This window comes from Lycium ferocissimum, chromosome 7, assembly GCF_029784015.1.
Source record: "Lycium ferocissimum isolate CSIRO_LF1 chromosome 7, AGI_CSIRO_Lferr_CH_V1, whole genome shotgun sequence".
NCBI lineage: Eukaryota > Viridiplantae > Streptophyta > Magnoliopsida > Solanales > Solanaceae > Lycium > Lycium ferocissimum.
Genome location: NC_081348.1, coordinates 33,261,226 through 33,282,462, shown reverse-complemented (window position 1 = coordinate 33,282,462; position 21,237 = coordinate 33,261,226). Strand labels below are relative to the sequence as shown.

Below are 21,237 nucleotides of genomic sequence, written 5' to 3'. Positions count from 1 at the left end.
AAGGGTAAAATAGTGTGCGTTGTCCTTCAAAAATTAACTTGGTCAGAGAAGCTGTCATTCTAAGGTTAAGTTGGTGCATTGATTACTCAAATGTCAGATTTGTTTTGTCGTGTAAGAAAACCACCACAGTTTCAGATTAGACAATGGTTCCCTGCAACTTCCGCAGACTTGTCATATTTTTTCACATAGTTTTCTGTTTTGATGATCAAAATTTGGCCCACTCAATAATATTTTCTTCACCAGTCTCTCAACAGTCTAAAGTGAAAGGTGTTTGAAACGTAAAGGGCGGGAATCGCAAATGTTACGATTTCTTAATTTTAATAAAAAACTTTTTTGAATAAATGCTCTATTTTTCCACATATATTTAGCAACTTAGCAAAACAATGCCAGTTTGAATAAGCAGCAGGAATTCAATGCATAGACCAAACATCAGTTGATCATGATTAAGAAATCTATTCACATAAATGTTTACATTGACTAGCAATAGCTTGGTAATTGCTAATTAATTTAGTGTAAATACCGAGTGTTGACGAACTGCTCTTAAGCATGTCGTCCTTCAGTTATGGAACTTCCAGAATTATGGCTTAGACATTTTTATGAGCAATTACAAACATAAATTTACTATTAAAAGCAATCATTTAATTTAATGCATTTCAGAGTTCAGATCCAACCGCTAATCGTGAACCTTCAAAAATGTTGAACTTAGAACTAGTTGGCAGACCACAAAACTTAGATCCCATAATATACCCATAAAAAGTTAAAACACCGGTGATAAACAACTCTATAGAGAGCTTACTAGGGTTAACATTATAATGACGACATACACAACTATATTAAGTGTTCCAGTTATGTCAAGATTTGATGAACATTTTCCGAAATTCATCATTGGATTTAGGATTTTCGTCTTCAACAGCATCAGTTTCTTTTGTTTTGGGTTTATCTTTGTCAACCCCACCAAGCGGCCTGACAGCTCTGGGCATTGCGAACGTATTCTTACCTTTGAGCTGGATATTAGATGCCCGCCGATAGCTAGGAGGTTGAAGCCCCTTTCCCTCAGAACCTTCAGCAGAATCCTCGGCATCTGCTTCCGAATTCTCAGTAGTTTGATTAGCACCATCACCTGACATTTTAATCCCTTCAGCTTGTATCACAGTGAGACAACAGACATAAGTATGCAATGAATAGAAATGCTGATTATAGCTTTCACCAAGATTAGTAACAGATGAAGACAATTTTCAAAAGAAAGCAAGACAACATGCAGATCATGAAACATTGTTATAGTTGTCCATTCTGCAGTAAGCTACACTGGGTGCTCAATACCAATAAAACAGTGAACCTTCCCACAAGCCAAAACATAGAAGTGGATATTCAGGAGCTCAGAACTAGATATAGAACACATACAGCAAACAAAACCAAGAGTTCTATGTCCTTGAAAATTGAAATTACACAGGCAAGTATGAGTCAAAAAGGAACAACATTTGCATCAAATGAGCATTTCAACATCTTGTTACACATGAGTTGTCATCTCCAAATGTCGGCAAATAATGAATAAGTAAATGAAGCAATTACATCAAGGTAGAGTATGGAACTCATTAGAATGTGCAAAACCTGTGAAAACAATTGAAGCAAACCGTACCTTGTCTTGAAGACGCACCCTGAGCAGCACTTCCTTTCTTTCTGCCCTTGGGATCTGACTTAGCAATGCTCACTCTCTTCCCAAGCAATGTCTGCTTGTTTTTTGCCACAGCTGCCGCCAGGTGTTCGTCATCCGAGAAATCCACATAAGCCAATCCCTTAACGCGTTCAAGGAAGAAAACAATAATGTTTTTACACATATAATATAGGTCAGAAATGTTTAATTGTATCACGCACAGGTCCCATGATTTTCGAGAACTTCAAAAAAATCTAATTCTAACAGCCAGTTGCGCAATGCAGGTTGAGTATCTAGTCAGACCCATTGATTCTGATGATTGCATTCTCAGTGGATCGTAAAATTTCAAAATTGCTGGATACAAGCTGTTAACTTGCTAGACTTTTGTGCATTCCCACCCAATACCGGCGACTAATATGAGTGTTAAATGACAGTTCTGTTCTTTTTCTTCCTTTTTTTTTTTCCTTCTTATCCTTATGTACAATAAAAAAAATTGTATTGCTCCCTCCCAAATTAAATGACAGTGCTCAAAGTACGTCAGATATATAATTTTCACAATTTATTTTATACATTGACTCCTTGAATTTTTGCAAAAGATATTAACATATTAAGAGTTTAATAAAAAATTCTAGAATGCACAATGTTTAGAAATTAAAAAAGAAACAGAAAATCTGTAGGCAAAATCAGAAGGAAAACTATTTGTCTTACCAAATAGTGGAGCATCTCATGAAATTGGATCTGAGGAGTAGCGGAAAAATAAAAATAAAAATACTGGGGGAACTTTTCAGTGATCATCAAAACTTGTGGGTGTCTCAGATTAAAAACTAGAGGGTAAATCTTTATAATTATGTAGCAAAAGAGAAGGTACTTCACACTGCAATGTTGAGACTAAGCAGGTAAGTATTAAACTAAATCTCTTGCTGTCTGTGTGAATAGAGAGAAAGAAAGATACCCTTGACTTTCCAGTGAACTTGTCATTTAATATTCGTATAGCAACCACTCCTCCAACATCGCTGAAGAATCTACGTAAGTCATCATAGTTTGCCTGTCTCAGTAACAAATAACCAATTAACAGATGGTGGCTAAGGTCTGTAATTTCATTCAGGAGAACTTAGGCTTCAAGAAACACCAACAGACAACTACCTTGAGGTTAAGGTTAGATACAAATGCAGTACACTGGTCATTGTACTGCTGAGGTTTGCCAGAAGAGACAACTTTGTTTTCATTTTTGATTCCACTCGCTGGTTTGCTCGCAGCCACATCTGGTTTTGTATTTTTTACCTTGCCTGTGCCTTTTGCTTGGTCTTTACTATCTTCAGAAATGATTTTGACATTCTTAGCTTTATCTTTCTGACGTTTAGCAGGAGATTGTTCTTCACTTAAATTTGATGCTGGCTTCCTCTTTTCACGCACATTTTTCCTCGAAGAATTGTCTCTATCATCTGCAGACACACTGACGTTCTTAGCTTCTTGTAGCTTGAATAACTGCAGCTCTTCAAGGCGAGGAGTGACCTAAGACAATTAGAGAAGGGCGAAGCAGATCCATCAGAAATAAAACTCCAACTGAACATCCACCAATAAGATACTCAGAGAATAGATATTCTCACATCAGAAAAGAAGTGATGCACCCACAAAACAAACGGTAGCTCCACCAGGAATGTAATTTTTACTAGAATGTGACTGGTGCACGCCAAAGAGTAAGAATCATAATTACATCACGACGCAAGCTACGGGAGCAACGTCAGGCAGATTGCTAAATTTCTAATTTTCTTTATTGCTTATGGTAGATAGAGTTAACATAATTACTAGTCTTGAGTAATTAGATTTCTGAAATGCATCAGAGAGATTAGTAATGTTTCCTTATGGCACATCAAGGATTACTCCCTGCATCATCACATCTAACTTTCAAGTGAAGCACGAATTAATGAGCGAACTCTAGATGCAATGACATTAACCTGCATTACCTTTTTAACGGCAAGATCAAAGTCGTCAAGTGCACCATACTCTCTCTCGAAGCGAATCCACGAATTGCATATGTCCTGAATTATTCTGTTTTTTAGAAGAAGCAAGGGGTATCATCTAATTCAAAATGAGTAGCAACTTAGGCTGCAAAGAACAATCCAGAAAAAGATAAAATATAACAGATACACGTAAAGGATAGCACAAAAGGAGCCAAATAAAGCACCAGCGAGAATCAAGAACTACAGTGCATGAATTCTTGTTTTTGCCCCCATTTTATTAACAAAATAATTAGAAAACTACTTGGAAACAAGAAGATATCTGGAACATGTAAATTTGTAAAGTATGTTTCCACAAAAAATAGCAAAATCGATGGTATTTAATTAGTTAAGAGGTATTTTCGGGTATAAGGCGCAATTTCTTTTCTTACAAGATGCCTACTCATTAGATTGGACCGGTCTGACAATACCATGCTTCAAAGCACAATACAGACTTGTCTACCTCATATACACAGTACTGCAAATAAAAAGTTTAGTTTTCATTGCCCCAAAAATCATTTCCAAATTGAAAGCTCCAGAAATATATAGTTATTAAGATCATAACCAAACATTTACCTTGCCTTAAAGGAACTCTTGACTAAAGCACAGAAGGATTAGATGCAACTGAACCAAGGAGATTATGCATGAGGTAGTCCGAGGAAAATTAAGTGAACATGTTATAGGTACTGTTAATAGTTCAATGGTTCAACTGTTTCACAACCAACAAGCTCTAGGCAAATAGGAGGCTGAATTTGACTGCATGATATAAGCAATTTATTACAAGAACATACCTCCGAGCCAGTCCCAGGGAACCGTTTACTGTAGCATCTCTTAAAGAGGGATCGGGCTTCATTAATATTACCCATCTCAGTTTCCATATTTATGTACCCTAGCCACACCTCTAGCACAGATCCACTGCAAAAAAAAAAACCATATTACAACAATGAAAATACAACGAAGACACTTTTGGATCATACATTAAATTTGCACGGCGATATTTCTAACTGAAATAACAGACATGTGCATGAAAACCTGATTTTAAGCAGGCTCTCCCAGACACCACGAGCTGCAACTAGATCTTTCCCCAGAGTTGATTCTAAGCGGGCCCAATATCTATACATCCGCAAAAAACTTTCTGTATTCTTCAGATGTGGAGACAAATAATCTGATGCACGCTGGAAGAAAAGGAAGGAGAATACCTTTAATTTCATTGTGGGTTGTGTAAAAAAGGAAATTATTTCTGGCAACAGATCAGAAAGACTAGAGAGAATATCAAGGATAAATTGCAAAATTAAGATGGTGAAGGGTATAAGAAGTTCCAATTACAAAGCAAACAGCATTTGGCCTAACGTGACTATTAAGATAGAGTTGATGCGAAATTCTTAATTTCATCAGGGGACAGGTGAGACCAAAATGAAATGGCAATATTTTAGTGATAACACAGCCAGAAGCATGACACGTTTTTTTTTTTTTTTTTTTTTTTTTTTGAAACTGGTAAAGAACCAGAAGCATGTCACTTTAACTATTTGATTTGTATTGTACTTGTTTAATTAAGAAATTGAGAATTCATTAAGATGGATAACACAGAAACGCAATATTCAAGTTCAGATGTGGAAGTATAGCAAGTTATATCCAACCCCCAAGTATCAGAAATTGAAGAAGTTCAAAGAAAAAATAGGAGACCATAGATTATCTCAAAAAAAAAAAAAAAAAAACAAAGAAAGAAGATAGGAGACAATAGAAGGAGGATTGAAAGACAAATTAAAAGTATTAACACAAAGGACCGGGTCGAATGTTATTCTTGGAAACACAAAACTGTTAATTAAGCAGTCAACTATGATAGTGGACATAACTAAATGTAATTTGCAAAACTATCAAGCTGAGCCAACCCTTCTTTTTACTGAATAAAGTAAGCCTTGGATCTATATAAAGCTTCCATATGGGGACACAAACGTACCACCACTGAAGTTCAACCAAGCATAACTGGCTGTTCTTGCTGTACAAAGAGCCTGTTTAACCATCATGCTTTCACTAACCAATTTAGCCTTTTGGCATACTCCAAATATTTTACTATCATTTGATTTTTGAAACAGGTAAAATTTTGTATTACAGACCAGTACTTGGGAAGTACTGAACCCCTTTACAAGAGAAAAAGGAAAAAAAAGAAATTTAAACAAGTCACTGAAGCATAGCTGCAATCCTAAAATGAATCAAGAACATCTAGGATTGTCTCTGTATCTTCAGGGTATGCATTTAATATTTTGCCATCATTCAATAACAACATACCCAAAGGTCATCCCACAAGTGGGGTCTGGGGAGGGTGGCGTGAATGCAGCCTTACCCCTACCTTTTGAAGGTAGAGAGGCTGTTTCCATTAGACCTTCAGCATATTTTACCATATTAATAAACTTATTCACAAAAAAATAAAGAATTAAATAATTCAGATTTAGATGTGGAGTGAAGTCCTCTGCAAAGCAAGAACCAACAGCAACGTAAACAAAAGCTAAAACTGAATTCCCAGGGCAAGGGTAAGCACCAACAGGAGGTCATTTTTTTGTTTTTTAAGCAATTAGCAAGCATACCTGAAAAGTTTCCCGTATAATTATATAATCTCTGCTTTCAGCTCCAGACGCCAATGAAGACAACCTCCGCCTTAACCCATCAACTCTCGTGAGAAATACATCAAGATACTGCAACAAAGTGAACAAACATGAATAAGTTTTTTTTTTTTTTGAGATGAACAAACATGAATAAGGTTATAATCTGGTAAACTGTACTTTTAGCCCTTAAAACACACTCAATGCAGCTAATGGTTAGAACTAACTCAAAAAAAAATCAATTCCAAAATCTCTTCAGGAATTTTCCTTGTTTTCAGCAGTGGGCATTCTCTCTTAAATCTAAAAAGGAGACGACTGATGCAGCAAGTATTCACATCAATGCGCTCCCTAACAAATTAAAGTTTCAATGATTTCTTTATGGCAGGTGGTGTCTGGGCCAAATTGCAAGCACCAGTACCTGCGACCTCCCACCAACACAAGTACCGGGTAACTCTTCCCAAAAAGGCTTGGGCAGATGGGAAGAATCACCTAGTGTTTTTGTCTCTGCTGGGATTTAAACCTAAGACCTCATGGTGCTCCTCCCACTACATCGACCACTAGGCCACACCCTCGGGTGCAAAAAAGTTTCAATGATTGAGAGATGCAAGATAAGTTAACTTTTGCTAATTCTCTGACGTTTATTTTGGACAAACAAGTCACTGACGAACTTCCATGAGATTAGACTTCTTTGCTGCAATTGCATTTACCAAAAGATAGATTTGGCTTCATCTCACTGAATTTTGCAGTGAGATAAGCCCAACAATAAACAAAGCAAACTCGACGGTTCGATCACTAGGTATGTTGTTGTTGTTGTAAATAGCTATGGATAAATTGACAATTCCAAATTGAAATTTGCATCTTTTGGCATACAAAGAATCTTTTTTCAATTTTGAATTATATTTTATTACTAAGCTGCAATTTAGCAAATTGTTAACAGTAGTTAAATCTAACATCGCATCGCCTCATTAATAGGTAATAGGAACTGTGCAAAGGATCCATGACAAAACTACGTAGTTTTCCCCATAACATAGTAAACCTACTGTGCATGAATGGGCGGGGGAAAGCTTGACTACTAATAACAATATACGACAGATATGCTCCAACCTCTTCAAAGCTTGAGAAAGTGCACTGTAAGGACTTCTCGAAAACCTGGAACATTGATTAGAAAAATGAATAAGAATACCACCAGTAGGCACAATTACCGACACGTGTGCTACAACAAATAGCAGAATGGAAACTAATGCGCTAAATTCTTCTCATTGAGTTTCACACAAGATAGATATTATTGTCTACTCTCTCAAGCTCAGTCAGATCTAAATGCAATAGCACCAAAAGAGAATAGTAAAGGAAGAAAAATTGGACAAAATCAAAATAGCAAGAAGACAGTTATACAGAAAATATAGGATACACAGCTACTAATATTATGCCTCAATTCCAAGCAAGTTAGGCAAATCATATGGCAAACAATCAGGAGTCAGATATCCAATTCTTTTGACAGTGAGGGACTTTGTCAGAAAGTACTTAAAAACATGCTTTAAATAAGGGACAAATCAATCCAGGATCTCCAGCAGATAAGTCAAGAGCATAAAGGAACGTATCCAGCTTGTAATTCTGGTAACAGATAACACTTAAAATAAGAAGAAACTTCAGCTTGCTGGTCTGGCAGGACGATGTTAAGCCGTGTGGACCACCATAAATGAGACCATTTTATGTAACCTGGCTAGAAAGGAATCAAGTAATTTGAAGGAATGGCGCAACTTGTTGACAAGCTGAATTAGAAATGGTTGTACAGTAGTACCACATCATTTGTGGGATGAGCAATTGAACTCTTTATATGGTCTTGGGCAATTCTCCCCTGATGAGTTAAGTTAAATTTCGGGGTTAAATTAGGCCCAAGAATAATTACCTATCAAAAAAGAAAAGAAATTAGATCCAAAGTCTATTTCTTATCATGGTATCTGAGTCAAGCCAATCCCAGTTCTTGTTTTATGGTCTTGGGCAATTCTCCCCTGATGAGTTAAGTTAAATTTCGGGGTTAAATTAGGCCCAAGAATAATTACCTATCAAAAAAGAAAAGAAATTAGATCCAAAGTCTATTTCTTATCATGGTATCTGAGTCAAGCCAATCCCAGTTCTTGTTTTATCCAACGCTCACCCTCACCCCACCCCCCACCCTCTCAAAAAAACCCCCACAAATATTATGTTTCGCATGATACAGTTGGCAACTGCGGGCTGTGTTAGTAGTATTTGTAGGATGGGCAAATGACCCTTTATATGGTCTTGGGCGATCCTCACGGCATGAGCAAGCTTTTGAGTTTTGAGTTAGGCCGAAGGACCATTTCTTATTAGGCTGGTAGGTTTTTTGCCTTTTGGTCTAAGTTGGTAAATGTATGTGATTTGGATATGTTGGACTGCTTTTCTCAGTTCCCTACAGCAACAAAGGGACTTAGCTTATGTTCGTATATGTAGCTTGCACCTGCTGTTTGCCGATTTACAGCAAAAAATTTACCTTATCAAAAAGAAATTCATGGCTGTCAAATCCAACACCCTCCCCCCCAAAAGGAAAAAACAGAAAGTAGATGAAAGTAAAATGATGCAGACGGTGTCTCGAAACACAAATGAGTGTTCCACTAATTTCTCAATCATAAATGGGCAGATAAATGTAAAAGCACAATAACAAAAGATCGATACCTCATAAGAACGGTTATAGTCTTAGACAGGGATGGTAAATGGGTGGGGTTTAGTCAGGTTGAAAATGGTTTGAACAAAAACAGGTTGCATATTGAAGTGTGTGACCATCGCACTTTCAAAATTTAATTATATTCTTAACACGCCTCCTCACGTGCAGTAGACCTGGTTTTTTTTTTCATGGACCAAGCACATGGAAATTCTTTTTGATATTGCGTAGCAGTGAGATTCGATCCTAGGACCTTTGGCCAGCTCTGATACCATAGTTGGGTTTTTAAAAGATGGGGCAACAAGTGTTGATTGAAAAAGTCTCTCAAGAAAATTGCTCTAGATAACAATTGTTGATTTTTGAAAGAAAAGAAATAATAGAGGAAGAAAAATCGAAGCGTAAGACTTTAATGCAGTAGAGAATATTTTTTATTGATCTACAGGTTATCTTTAAATAGTTGTGAAAGTAAATAACTGAAGTAAAAAAATCTGCTAAAATATAGGAGTCATCACAATCCTAATCCCCAAAAGATCTAAAACTAACTAAAAAATTCCTTATGAATAGCAGAGATTATTGACTAAGACTTGTTCAAAAAAACTAAAGGCAACAAAATAAAAATTACTGCACTACTATAGCATATTTCTAGCACTACTCCCTGCTTTAGGAAATGTCATTTAAAAAAGTTGCTCCTCCCTAATTTCTGCTGCTTGAGGATTGTTTTTAAATTTGCAAACTTTCGTATCATGGCCTGTTTGTTTGCAATTTCCACATATTGCATCAGGTCTGCACTTACAAAAAAATTTCAGGTGTGTTTTCTTTTTGCAGCATTCGCAAACAGGATAGTTAACTTTTTCTTTTCCGTTTTGGGAATAAAAAGCACCCTCAGTAATATTGTCTTGTCTGTCTTGTCTGAAGGCTTTTTTTTGCTTTCGTGCTTGAAGAGCGCTTATTAGTTCTTCAACAGAGATGGCAGAGAGATCTTTACACTCTTTCATAGATGAAATTTTAGACTCGAGTCTTTCTGGATTTGTTACAAGAAATCCTTGCCAAGCAACCTAATTCAATTAACAATCAAAGAGATCTTTACAAAATAATAAATAATAGTCTCATCCTTTTGTATCCTAAAAGATTCAAAATCCCTTTTCAAATTCAAAATTTCCAGTTGCCTGACTCAGTCACTTCCTTGGTACTACTTTTTAAGTTTTTCCAACGCTTCTTAAATTGTGTCACAAGCAATTATTTTAGAAAAATCAAATCAGCTACTGAATTTTGAATTACAGTTTTGGCTTTGAATTTTTTGGTTTTCTCTTCTGAGTAAGTCAATAATCTTTCCTATTCATAATGAATTTCTTAGTTAGTTTTACATCTTTTAGGGATTAGGATTGTGATGACTGTTATATTTTAGCAAATTTTTCTACTTCAGTTATTTACTTTACTTCCTCAGCTATTTAAATGTAAACCAGTAGATCAATAAATAACATTCTCTACTGCATTAAAAGTCTTACGCTTCAATTTGTCTTCCTCTATAATTTCCCTGTATTTTTTTTTGCTTTCAAAAACCAACAATTGGTATCTAAAGCAAAATTTTCTTATGGGATCTGTGAGTTCATCCTAATGACCCGTCTTCAAAAACCATTTTAACCAATATCAATTTTCACCCTATTTTAAAACATGGAAAGTAGCAGTCTCTTTGAACGCCCCAAAAATTATAATGGCGAAAACTATCAAATTTGGTCAGTGAAAATGAAATCATATCTTGAAGCCTATAATATGTAGGAAGTTGTAATGGATGATAGACCCTTACAACCACTGCCTGAAAATCTTGCCCTTGCCCAAATTACATCTCATTCAGAAGAGAGAACCAAAAAATTCAAAGTCAAAGTTGTAATTCAAAATTCAGTGGCAGATTTGATTTTTTCTAAAATAATTGCTTGTGAGACAGCAAAAAATGTATTGGAAAAACTAAAAAAAGAGTACTAAGAAAGTGATCGTGTCGGACAAATGCAAATTTTGAATTTGAAAAGGAATTTTGAATCTCTTAGGATGCAAGAGGATGAGACTATTATTAAGTATTTTGAAAATATCTCTTCGATTGTTAATAGAATCAGGTTGCTTGGCGAGGATTTCAAAAATGACAAAATAGTAGAAAAAATTCTTGTGACAATTCCAGAGAGATTTGAGTCTAGTACCAATAAGTGTTCTTCAAGCACAAGAGCAAAGAAGAGCCTTCAGACAAGACAATAATGTTACTGAGGGTGCTTTTTTTTTTTTTTTTTTTCCCATCAAAACAGAGAAGAAAAAGTTTACTATCCTGTTTGCAAATATTGCAAAAAGAAAACACTTTGAAAATTTTTTTTTGGTGGAGACCTGATGCAATATGTGGAAATTGCAAACAAACAGGACATGTTACAAAAGTGTGCAAGTTTAAAAACAATCAATTGAGGAGGAGTGTTAGAAATATGCTTTAGTGCATTTTTATCTTACTGCCTTTAGTTATTTTGAATATGTCCAAGTCAATAATCTTTCCTATTCATAATGAATTTGCTAGTTAGTTTTAGATCTTTTAGGTATTAGGATTGTGATGACAACTACACTATAGCATATTTTTCTACTTCAATTATGTACCTTTTTTTTTTTTTTTTGAAACTGGTAACTATTCAATTATGTACTTTCTCACCTATTTAAATGTAAACCAGTTAGCATTAAAGTCTTACACTTCAATTTTTTCTTCCTCTATTATTTCCTTGTATTTTTTTCTTTCGAAAAACCAACAATTGTTATCTAGAGCAATTTTCTTGAGAGACATTTTCAATACACTTTCAATCTTTTTGCTGCGCCATCTTTTAAAAACCCAACAAGTTTCAACCCGCCCACATTTCATGTGGGTAAACTATGGGTTGGGTGATAAATGGCTGGATTGGTTATGGGTTAGCCCATATTATATAAGTGTAATATTATTTCTAGTGTAATGTTTATAATTTTTTCATATAATATTCATAACAAAATATTATGAAATAGAAAATTCGGGGGTGGAGTTTTTTTTTTTTTTTTTTTTGGGGGGGGGGGGGTTCCATCTTTTATAAAGATATTATAAAAGTAAAATATATGAAATCGAAAATGTGGATTGGGTGATGTTGGGGAGTAAGAAAATAATTTTTTTATAAAAGTAAGATGAAATATAGCATGAAAAATAGGAAGAGAGTATGTGTGAGGGGGTTAAGAAAAAACTTCCCACATTTATTATTTTTTTATAAAAGATAAAATATAGAATGGAATAGAAAATTGGTGGGTTGGGGGGGGGGGATGGGGGGAGGGGAGGGGGGAATTTCCAACTTTTTATAAAAGATAAAACGGAAAAGGGCCAAAATTACCCTTGAACTTTGAAAAATAGTTCATTCATACCCTTCGTTATACTTTAGGGCCAATTATACCCTTACAGTTATACTATGGGATCAATTATACCCTTCTGTGTAACTATTGCCACGTGGCATCATCCCAGCCCTTCAAAATTATTTTACCCTCAAATAATTTTTTTACCCACTAAAATAACTCAATCCGACCCAAAAAAAAAAAATTTCAGCAAAAATAATATGGATAATTTTTCCAGCAAAAAAAAAAATAATGATTTCGCATTAGTTTGGGCTGAAAAAAAAAAAAATTCGTATTAGTGGGTAAAAAATTATTTGAGGGTAAAATAATTTTGAAGGGCTAGGATGATGCCACGTGGCAATAGTTACACAGAAGGGTATAATTGACCCCATAGTATAACTGTAAGGGTATAATTGGCCCTAAAGTATAACGAAGGGTATGGATGAACTATTTTTCAAAGTTCAGGGGTAATTTTGGCCCTTTTCCGAAGATAAAATGTAGTATGAAATAGAAAATGTGTATGGGTGGGGAAGCAGGTGTAGGTAGCGGGGTGCTGGGTTGGGGGTGCGTTGGTGTGTTTTTTATCAATCCGGAAAGCGTTTTTTCCCTCAAATTTTTAACGAAAACATTTTCTCCTATTTTGAGGAAAATGAGTTATTGGGTCTAGTGAATTCATATATGGATACCCATATTTGCCCGTACTTTTATGGGTTAAAAAGAGACTTGAAGCCCATATATACCAACTGAAATATGAGTGACCCACTCACTAAAATGTGGGTCAAATGGGCTAATTTTCTAAATGGGGGCTGAAATTACCAGCACTAGTCTTAGAAATCAATATGAAGCAAAATAAAATGAAGACATACTGCAGATAGTTCGTCCTCAGAAGCACGACCGCGTTCAAGACACAGCAAGTATCGCACCCACATTTCTCCAACCCAGGGACAGTTCCTCGTCGCCCTTTTGTAAATGTCCCGAACAAGACTGGAGGTCTGCAAAGAAATATATGTATATAACTTAAAGCTGGATCAGTTTTCACCACAATCAAGAAACGAAAAATTTAGTTAAAAGGACGAAGGCCGAAGAACAAACCTTCAAGGTTTTATCCATGTAGTGAGTATAATCAAGCCAGAGTTCACTAGATATAGGAAACTCAGCTACAGCACGCTCATATAAGATCTGTATCCTCGCAGGATCCCCCAACGACTGCTCAAATTTTAAGTAAGCCTGCAAGATAACACACCAAGCATCAGTATTCTATCATATAATTGAGTCTAAAATATCTGGTACTATGATTAAGTCCATAACACCACAAAAGAAGCTATGGTGAAGTTATAGTAGTTAAAGTTTGGGTTCATCACAAACAGGATTGCCTAATTTCAACAGCTATCCTTGTTGCCAAAATACAACCAAACAGAAAGCTTGTTCATGATTTTAGACCGTAACAGCTAACAAATTACACATAAACAGCAAATCTTACACACACTCTCAAAACGAACGAGCAATTAACAAACTTAAGGTACTATTTCCGATGCTTATTTTTTTTAAAAAAAAAAGAGTACTATTTCCAGTGAAAAGCAAAAATATGGATTTTCTTTCCTTCTCCTTATTCCCGTGTAATATGTAAACAGGAATGCAGACATATATCATCAAACACATGCAACCAATTCTTCTTTCATAGAAGTACTAACATTTGCATTTTTATAATAACTCTTTGCACCTTAATGATCTTAATCACTCCATTGCCTGTATATACACTCAATTTTCATGTTATCCAGATCTCCCAGACACATCACAACCATTGTTAAATAATCAATTTTGAGTCCTGTTTCAACTTGGTATAATATAGAAGAGAGTATCAGGATATACCATATAGTGTTGAAGCCTTTCTGATTCAGGTGCAACTTTATGAGATATTTGATTCTCAAGATGAGTCCTGGCATTCATCATGTCAAGGGCCTTTTGATATGAGGAGGCAACATGTGGCGAAAGCCCATCCAAGTTACTGGAGTCTACATCAAGATGGGCTCCCTGTTCTGCTTCCCAAGCCTTGTATGTGATGAGAGTTGAACTTGGATCAGAAAGAGGGACAGACAACTGGCGATGGAATAAATTCCTAATTCGCTGGACCTGCTTCTCTCTTGACTGCATTACAACAAGCAAATATCAACAGTAAATATCACTATAAAATGAGGCAAATAAATACAGATCAAGTTATCATTGGACATTGTCCAATATATTAACACGAATGCCATACGGAAATGTTCTTTACACAAAAATAAAGAACAGGCTATCACTTGAGGGAGGTTCTAGATCTAACATTGTTTGATCTTCAGCACAAATACTAGAGGTATAGACATTTTTGTGAAACCAAACCTCTGACCTAAAATTCAAGTCAAAGCTTAACTTAACTGAAGTTACTAAAATGGATATACAGTTTCTTGACATTGGCTCAACCAAATAACTAGACTGCATGTAATACCATGCAAGCTCATAACACAAGAGAGAACAACTCAATAAGTGCTTTCCTTTTCACGGCCTTCATTCAATAATGACAGTAGGCTTTGACAGTTTTTAAGTATCATAACATTTAAATCTGCTACAAGTTGTTGAAGTATGCTTATCTAAAGGGAACTCCAATACTAAGCCGTATCAGTCTCACGACAGTAAAAGCTACCGAAGCATTTGACATAAACCTCTTCTTTTTATCTGTTCAAAATTTCTTGCGAGTCAAACCATGACGTAAGTTAACCCGTTTAATTTCTTTCCGGAGGGGGTGGGACTGAAAGTTGCTTCAGAGGAACAACAACAAGATGCAGCAACATTTTTACTACCCCATGCTTAATCCAGAGGGGAGAAGCTAAAAGCCAGTATACTCTTAGAACAGTGATTTGGAAAAGCTCTATTAGATAAATGGCAGCAAGCTCTCAAGAACACCACTCATGATATAGAGTACCACCTTTGCAAGGAAAAGATATTTATGAACAAAGACAGAGTCATATTATGCCTCTAAATTCTCTCATGCTTGCTGGGAAAACAAAGGGGCAGTAGGTGATATACGACCTTAAGGAAAAAGAAGCATTCCCTTTCCCTCATCCTGGAGGAGAATTTACACAACCTTTAAAAGACCAAGGGCTAAACTAAAGAAAGAACAGCACCTAGCTCTTTGATGACACCAACAACAACGTCTCAATCTCAAACTAGAGAGGGCTAGCTTTTACTATATCTTAAAAAGGCTAAAGAGACGACGACACGCATAAAAGGAAAGAAAGAGAAGTGCCAAGCTCTTACGTCTGCATCAGTTTCATCAATAGTGAGAAAAATAGCTTGTTCAAATTCCCTATATAATTCCCATATCTTGCTGCCTTCAGCAACATGCAGACCAGCAGCAACAAGGGCACGCTCAAAGAGATTTCTTGCCTTCGAAATTCCAGCTGCAGAAAGTGTACTGACTGATTGGTCATGCTCTTGAACAAAACTTAAGTAGTCGCACCACAAAGCAACAGACTGCAGCAAGTAAAAAACTATCAGTACTTTTGTTTTGATTCTGGCAAACCCATTTCATTATCCTCATAAAACAGTAACAGAGATGATTGTTCACATGGAAAAAGTATTTAGGACTATCTTTTATTTCCCCTCTTATTGATAACAGAGTTATCCCCGAGGGCCAGTGCCGCACGGTTTGACACTCTTGAGGATAATGGGCACACCTTCTACGCCTCTCCACTTAAATGCCAAACTTCTGCTTGTGGCAGAGGTCCAGCCCACGCCGTGTGCCTAATCCACACATCACGCACTGTTGACCAATATTAGGACAACTCTCGTTATGCAGATATTGCGAAAAGCCCAAAGATAATTTCTTCTCCAAAAGTTCTTCTTAAGCAGATCCCTGGTGTTATTTTTTGGTGTTTGTGGATTGAAAGGAATCAAAAATGTTTGGAAGGAATCCCATTCATTCTCTTGAAGCTAGATGTTTGTTTACCTTTTTGGAGGGAGTGGGACTAAAATTACCCCTGTAATTAGCACTGAATGTTATCTTTTACTTTGTCAGTTCCTTAGTTTTAGATTGATACATTGTAAAGGTTTAGATTGATACATTGTAAAGGGGCTAACAAATTTGGACTTCTGTTCTCTTGTAACCGTGCATCTTCTTGATGTTTTTTAACGGAACGCCTTACTTCGTCTAGAAAAAATTCTTCAAAACAGAATACAACTTTGAGTTATTACTTCTTTGATTTGGTTCCCGTAAACAATGAAGAAAATATTGGGAGTTCTCCACATAGTAAGATGGTTAAGTTCTTCATGTAAACATCCTACTAAGCAGCAGCACAATGAAAAGGATTATTAAAGTACCACAGGAAGGTTTCTCACGCACACTCTTATACAATTCTACTTTACCAAAGGCAGGCTTGTATCTTTCGCATCTTTTGCAATACAAAGATATATTTGATAACTATATCCTTAAGATATTCCATCAAAGTCATTTCAATAAACGCAAGGCAACCCTTAAACAATAAACCGGGCATGTTCAATAACAGTTTAGCTTGTCTTAAAGTTAGTAGGCACAGGGACAAAAAAAATATATTTTGAATCTCCCGAGTGAGCCAGCTTGGGTATAGCATGGACAACAAGAAAGCATTAGCGTTTTCAATCTAGAACCAGAGCCTGCCTCGACCGTAACTCCTCTTCAAGCTTTTGTAGAGAAATAAGCAACAGGACACACGCTCACATTAACACACTACCTACCAGATAGTCAGACACCCCACGTTCAAATAGCTTCTCAATTGCAGGGAGGGCATCAGGTCTGCAAAAAAGACATGCAAATAAAGAAATCAGAAGACAGCAAAAGTGGCTTCTTTTCTTGTTTCATTATGTGTCAGTGTCACAGAGTTAAACAGGGGAAATATATATATACAAGAATAACTAATTTTATTTTTTGAGAAAAATTATTCACAAGAATAAATAAATCAAGAAAATCTCTTTGTGTCTCAAAGATACTCATATTACAAGAGTAGTGGAAGAGTAAACTCAATCTCATTTACGTCAGCATGTGCAAACATACCCATCATTTTATCTAACCTCTAAATTTGTTAAGAGGAAAAGTAGGATTTGAGCATTACTCCATCTAAAACTCCACCCCATTTGCTTCTCTCTACCATGGAGCTTTTTCGTTCCATATCCAAACCTCCTCCCCATCCTTTTTCTACTATGGCTCATATACTAAAGCTAACTCCATACGAAATTTCTCTAATAAATAAAGATCCGTATCTGTTGTAGATTTGGAAATCATAAATCTTTTTCCCTAGCTCCTTATCCACTCTGCACTCCCTTTGTTTTTGATTATTTGACTTCTCCGCTCGTTAAGTTTCTTCAGTAGGAATGTTAAAGTTGATGCCATCAATGATTTTTCTCCCTTGAATTTCAATATTAAGCTATCCAAAAATCAACAACAACAATGATAATAAAGTCAAGGTGAGTGAACATACATACAAGAAGAAATGAGACGTCCTCTTCATTTATGTCTGGTTCTTTACTTTTTCTCTTACCTTATCTTAAAGTGCAGACTGGTACATAGACATTACACAGATAACATGTAAGAAAAGTTACAAGTCTGTCCTCACAGGTCAAGTGTGTTATAGAGGAAATCACCTCAACAAGCATGCATCGCCAAAATGAAGAATAGTGAGTAGGAACACAAGTCAAATTGCTAACCGGAAAAAGGAAAACCTTGTTCAAGGTAGACAATGTGTTCTCTATTTTAGCTTGGGGACATAGACCACTTCGGATGCTGCCGACCACTTCAATCTTGTTCTCAATAAAGTGGAAATGAGAGAACAAGAAAATGCGTCCACTGAATTAAGTATTATTGGGAAAGGATTATACGAAATTTACAGAATATACATCCTGCTTTTTATTTCTTCTGCTCCCGTCACTAATTAGAGATCCCACTGAACATACAGGAGCAGAATTCTCTATAGTAGAGCAATACAATGTAAGACGTCCAGAATAAATTCCACATAAATCATCTTCTGCATTGTCCGTCTCTGGCCTTCATATGGCCCTAACCTATATGATCCCTCATGCATATCAACTGTCCTATTATGAAGAACCTACACACTAAATAAGCTTCAACAATAAAAAAACAACAAACCCAGTGTATGAAACAGCAAAGAAAAAGCATACATAAGAAATAAAAACCGTATTTTATCAACAACAAAAAATAAGAAATAAATACAGTAGAAAGAAGAAACGCATACCCTGAACAAAGAGAGGTCTCGTCTTTTATCCACTCCTGCCACATCTCTGAACTCAAAGGAAAAATAGCATTCATGGCTTCCCTTGCTTGTCTAAGCTTCTTGATATCTCCTTGTTTCCTTAAAGCTTTTATGTACTACACAGCCACAACAAAACATCGTATCATCAATCTCTTAACAAGCAAACACACATACCACCATCCGAGGAAAAGAAAACAGCTCCAACTGATAATTGCTTCCGAAAATGAAAAATCATTTATCATCACTGCGACAGGTCAACCCAAAGTTTTACTGAACATTTTGAGATGTGTTTGTTATAGATGGAAATGTCCTCCAAGGAAGGTTACCTTACATTATGAAAAGAAACTGTTTCCACCAAAATGTGTTGTATGGACTGGAGTTCACTTTTCTTTACCCTTCTTTTTTTTTTTTTTTTTTTTTTTTTTTTTTTTGGTATGAGTGATAAAATAATTTTCATAAATGAAAAACATGCACTGAGCCAGTGCTACAAAAGATTATTACAGAAAGTACAACTGCCCTATTAGCTCAATCATTGCATCTACATCATGTACAATGGTAAGGTTGCACCAAAAAGCTAACAAAGAGATGCATATATGTCTAAGGCTAAGAATGTTTCTATTTTTCCCTTCAAAAATTTCTATCTTTTCCGTATTAGAAGTATTATTATCTTTGTTCACTCACTTATTTTTACTAGATCTCTCATATAGCTTGCTTCTTTCTTTCTTTCTTTAACGTCATTTATCTTATTCTATGTCATATCTGGTATTATAAAACCGGCGTTAATGAAAAATGGCATGAATGAGTCATTTTGGTAACGGGCGATGTCATACATAAGTCAAACTATTGATGAGTGGCATAAATGAGCCATTTCCTATAGTTCGATGGCATAAATGAGCCATTTCCTATAGTTCGATGGCACAAATGAGCCATTTCCTATAGTTCGATGGCACAAATGAGCCAAACTATTGACGAGTGGCATAAATGAGCCATTTTCGATAGTTGGATGGCATATTTGAGCCTTTTCCGTTATTATTGTTATCTTGGCACCTTTTATTGAGCCGAGGCTATATCGGAAATAGCCTTCCTACCTCCCAAGGTAGGGGTATGGTCTGCTTACACTCTACCCTCCTCATACCCCCAACATACCTAAACTATCATTTTTTTGGTTCCCTTTTCCTACCTAAAAACCCTAAATCCTATCAGATAGTTGAAGTGTGTTTTTACATAGATGGTGATAGTTTCAGTAGGAAAAGGGAACAACTGATAGTTGAGGGTGTGAAACTCGCGGAAAAAAAAATGATAGTTGAATGTGTTTTTAACCATGAACTCTTCAATCACATAATTGACAACCTTGTAAACTCAATGTATTAGTAACACTTTTGTGACACAGAATGCATCCAAAACACTTGTATTACTACCAAAGAATAACTTTGTGATCGAGTGTATGTAGGAAGAGAAATTACTTGAACATGAGAGTCGTAATTGGAAGGGTTATTTAAGAGGTCAGTTTCTAGGGCTTGAATTTGTGCATTCTGCTGTGCCTCGTCTTCTGAATCGGATTCGGAGTCGGAAGCCGAATCCGAATGGTTAGTGGATTTATGGGCGTCAAGCATGTCTTGGTCTTCGTTTACGGTAGGATCGTCTTGAGGTGGATGTGCAGAGGAATCTAGGGTTTCACTTTCCGCCATGTTTCAATTTTTGAGTTTCAGCTTCCTGAAGATAGTTGTTGATGGCCGCTAATCGCTACAATAATGAAATAACAAGTTTGTGTGTCAAAGCTATGCGACGCCGTTGGAAGCACTGCCTGTCTTCTTAATTTTCACTCTCACAACTTGGACAACTGTTTTTTTCTTAAAAGGTCCAAAAATATTCTGAATACTTTCAAATAGCTCAAAATCATCCTTTAACTAGTTAAATAATTGAAAAATACTAGTACCTCTTTTTTCTAATTGTCGTTTTGAATAAAAATTAGGTTAATTTTGCCTTTAAACTATTTTTTTATTTATTTCCCACTTAGTATCGGTACGCTCATTGAAGCTCTCCATTATTCTAAATTTGTGTCTCGTAGTCCACGCTCGGGAGAAAACGCTCCCAGTGAAGAATATTTTATACCCAAAATTAAAAAACTATGATAGTGTTATGAATGAATCAATATCAAATAAGTTTCTCATTAAAAATTTGAAATATATTTATTTTTAACAAATTAATAAGAAAATATTATGTCAAATAAAAAGTGCAACAAAAGGAGTACTTTATGTAAATTTTTCACGAAGAAACATAATAAAGCACATGCTTTTCGAGAAAGAAACAAATTACAACAGCAACATATCCAATTATAATCCCATTACAGCTAATCCTCGAGGCATTTGGACATGTGACTTCATCAACAACATATCCAGTATAATCTCATACGCACAGCTGATCCTCAGTAGGCATTTGGACATCCGATTTTCATCTCATGAGATAAAATCTCAAATCATCCAAAAAAGCCATTTGAGATTTCAAATTTAAAGTAAAAATTAAACCCATAAGTTTATATTTTGTAAAAATAAATCTATAAATTAATAGATATATTTACTAATCATGTTTACCAATCATTTATATCAAATATTAAAAAAATTACAAGTTGATAATATATTTATAACAAATTTACCCTTACCAACTGTGAGAG

The 21,237-nt window shown here is 35.7% G+C and overlaps 1 protein-coding gene across 3 annotated transcripts; it reads right to left on the bottom strand.

Annotated features, from left to right (window-relative positions):
• Positions 1 to 617: 617 nt before the first annotated feature.
• On the bottom strand, positions 618 to 20,392 carry LOC132064499 (uncharacterized). 3 transcript variants are annotated; one of them, XM_059457494.1, is made up of 16 exons: positions 20,030 to 20,390; positions 18,549 to 18,682; positions 17,038 to 17,095; positions 15,583 to 15,798; positions 14,161 to 14,436; positions 13,384 to 13,518; positions 13,158 to 13,283; positions 7,350 to 7,394; positions 6,231 to 6,338; positions 4,681 to 4,823; positions 4,440 to 4,563; positions 3,616 to 3,690; positions 2,795 to 3,163; positions 2,604 to 2,696; positions 1,637 to 1,793; positions 618 to 1,120 (listed from the first exon to the last, which is right to left on the bottom strand). In XM_059457494.1, the coding sequence occupies exons 1-16, from the start codon at positions 20,252 to 20,254 to the stop codon at positions 852 to 854; spliced, it is 2,553 nt and encodes an 850-aa protein (XP_059313477.1). In that variant the 5' UTR covers positions 20,255 to 20,390; the 3' UTR covers positions 618 to 851. The 3 variants fall into 3 exon arrangements, with proteins under 3 accessions (XP_059313477.1, XP_059313478.1, XP_059313479.1); XM_059457496.1 differs by having other exon boundaries at positions 991 to 1,120; positions 1,609 to 1,793; positions 20,030 to 20,392; XM_059457495.1 differs by lacking the exon at positions 7,350 to 7,394 and having other exon boundaries at positions 20,030 to 20,391.
• Positions 20,393 to 21,237: the final 845 nt, after the last annotated feature.

Excerpts from the sequence above, each read along its gene's own strand:
- LOC132064499 (XM_059457494.1), bottom strand. The coding sequence starts at position 20,254 with ATGGCGGAAAGTGAAACCCTAGATTCCTCTGCACATCCACCTCAAGAC. Across the intron at positions 6,339-7,349 it reads CTTTCTCAAGCTTTGAAGAG|TATCTTGATGTATTTCTCAC; the intron begins GTTGGAGCATAT and ends ACTTTGTTGCAG. Across the intron at positions 4,824-6,230 it reads TTATACGGGAAACTTTTCAG|CGTGCATCAGATTATTTGTC; the intron begins GTATGCTTGCTA and ends CTTTTCTTCCAG.